At 56.2% G+C, this 2,763-nt stretch overlaps 1 protein-coding gene across 1 annotated transcript; it reads left to right on the top strand.

Moving 5' to 3' along the window:
• Positions 1-21: 21 nt before the first annotated feature.
• Positions 22-2,707, top strand: PTSG_08312 (uncharacterized protein; the record flags this gene model as incomplete). Its single annotated transcript, XM_004990507.1, has 7 exons — positions 22-127; positions 352-739; positions 872-1,042; positions 1,279-1,709; positions 1,946-2,029; positions 2,289-2,527; positions 2,605-2,707. Exons 2-7 carry the CDS (start codon positions 553-555, stop codon positions 2,705-2,707), a joined length of 1,215 nt encoding a protein of 404 aa, XP_004990564.1. The 5' UTR covers positions 22-127; positions 352-552.
• Between the last annotated feature and the right edge of the window lie 56 nt (positions 2,708-2,763).

The following is a 2,763-nucleotide window of genomic DNA, read 5'->3' as shown; positions in this document are numbered from 1 at the left end:
GACGCCACTTGCCCACCCACTCAACCTCACACACACATCTACCCACAACAAGGGCGACTCGTCCGAGGACAGCACGGAAGCGCCTCAAGATGTCCCAGTAGTCTACACAACCTTGTCGGCAAACGAGGTGGGTGATATTGTTGTGTGTGTGTGTGTGCGTGTGTCTGTGTCTGTCTGTGGCTGTGGCTGTGTCTGTCTGTCTGTCTTTGGCTGTGTGTGTGTCTTCTTGGAAAGTGGCATTATTGCCCACAAATGCCGCCAACATGCGCACCACAGTCATCTCTCCTTCTCACTTGTAGACACCTGCTGCATATCTTGTTCAACCCACTTCTTCCCCCTCCTTTTGTTCAGGTTGGCGTTCTTGCGCGCGCGTATTTGCAAGCAGCCACAGCAGAGTACACGAGCCTTCTGAAGGGCACCCAGGAAGACGACGATTCACAATACCATGCCTTCGCCGAGAAGATCCGAACAATTGCCACCAAGAATGGGATTGAAGTCCTTCCAGTGTGGCGTGCCCCGCAGAAACCTGCCACAAGGACATACCTCGACAACATGATGAAGCTGTCCTTCACGGAAGACATCAAGACCCTACTACAGGAAATCCGCAGTTTGTTCGACATCAAGAAGGCGCAGGTGCCACAGGTGACCTTCGACGAGGCGGAAACCTTCCTTCGTCGTCTTGATGAAGTCGCACGCAAAGGACCGGCCGAGTGCAAAGAGTTGGGACAGTTTCGACAAGGTGCGTTGGCCTTGTCCTTGTTGTGGAACGTCGGCGTGGAAGAGAACGTGCAACAGCGACGTTTCAGTCTGGCCAACACGCTGCCGACGCATTGCTGGAACTCATTTTGGCTGCTTCGTGTGGTTCATACAGATTTACAGTCGAGTGTAGACCCCCGCAATGCTGCCAAGGAGAAGGAAAAGGACGTGGACGTGGCCCACAGAACAGTTTATGCGCAGCCGTTCTCGGCCGAGCTTCTCTGCCCTGATTGGCACCTGCACAATGAGTGGTTCCAAGTGGTCAAACACAAGGACAAACCCCTGCGTAAGGCCACTGTCGAGTGTGTGCATGTTACATGTGTGTTGGTGCTGGCGTAAAGGGAGTGAGTCTTCAGCACTCGTTTGCATGCATGCGCGTGCTTGTGTCGCATGTGCATGTACATGCATGTGTTTGCTTGCGCATGCATGAGCTGCTTCTGAAGGAGAGTATCCCTCAATCATACACACACACACATGCACATGCGCACACACGCACACACATGCACGCTGACTGCACTGCAGACTTTGCTGATGCCTTTTGCACGCCCGAGACGCTCTTCAACGACCGCATGCAAGCGCCCCTCGTCAGGGCGTGTGGTGATGCAGCAGTGTACGTCAAGAGCCACGCGTCGTTTGAGGCCGACCCCGCTGTTGTCGTTCACTATGCTGTGCGTCTGGCCTCGAACCTTGACTGCAACCCACTGTTGATTGATCTCAAGACCCGTGACAGCCGGCGGGCACAGGATGCTGCCAAGGCGCAGGTGCTGGAGTACGCAGCAAAGGCCATCAAGTCCGCAGGCCCGGAGTGGCGTGACTTGAAGGGGTATTTGTTCCCCTTTGCCATCACTGTCTGCATGTATAAAGTGTCCGTGTACGCGTGCACGCTGGGCGAGGAGATGCACGGTGGCGAGGCCTTTCCCAGTGTCCTTTACACAAAACTTGGCGACATCGACGTGAGTTGCCATCGCGTTTTCGAGGGTGTTTGCATTGTGTGTTTGTATGTGCATGTGTGTGTTTGTAAGTGTGTGTGTGTGTGTGTCTGGAAGTGTGCATGTGTGTTTGTAAGTGTGTGTTTCGCAAGGTCTTGCACGTGCTGTTGAGCTGTTGCTGTCGACTGGCTGTTGCTTTGTATGCTGCTAATTGTCGTTGGACGCTGCGCTCACATAGCTGCCTTGGTCGCGGGATTCAGCTGAGCAGGCTTGGGTATGTCATTGAGTGGCTGCTCGACGAAGAGCACATGGCGCATTACGAGAATGTTTCCGCCATTGCCCAGGTGGCCGTGCATTCGTGATGTTGTGCCCTCTTGCCCTTTTGCCTTCTCGCTCCCTTACCCTCTTTTTCGCTGCTATCTTGGTATTCCGTCATCATCACATACCTCGTGGTGTCCTCGTACACCTTCTTTCTTGTGTTCAACAACCAACGATGCCACACACACGCACACACGCACACACGCACACACACACACACATGACACACACACACACACAGGGACGAGAGGCCCTGCCCCCTCAGCCCCAGCACTTGCGCCTGAGACGACAGCCACAACTGCTGGCTTCTCGGACACGCCTTCCTCGACAACCACCCACACCACTAGCACCAGCGACAAGGAAGAAGCAGCCCAGGCAGAATCCACGCCACCACAGCAGGCTGTCGACACGCAGTGCAGCACAAAGACAGCCAAGGCCGAAGCCAAGGCCAAACCCACACCGCATCAGGGCCGGGGCCAGCAGGCAAAGGCACGCAGACCGGTAACTCGCGGCGCCTCCAGAGTGTCACAAACACGCAGCGGCGGGCCTGCTGGCGCGGTCGTGAAGAAAGTCGTGAAGAATACTGACCACTCCGCACCAGCAACCGCAAAGCAGCAGCGGCAGCGCCAGCAAGCGAAGACACGCCAAGCCGCAAGTCGCGCCGTCTCGAGGAGCACGCCAGCAAGACCGGGTACCGGGCGTAGCCGCGCGCTGAAGGAGACCCGCCCGACCACAGCCGCAATCGCACGGCGACGGCGTC

The sequence above is a fragment of the Salpingoeca rosetta genome (assembly GCF_000188695.1).
Source record: "Salpingoeca rosetta unplaced genomic scaffold supercont1.23, whole genome shotgun sequence".
Taxonomy (NCBI): Eukaryota; class Choanoflagellata; order Craspedida; family Salpingoecidae; genus Salpingoeca; species Salpingoeca rosetta.
This window is presented reverse-complemented; position numbering and strand designations above follow the sequence as displayed.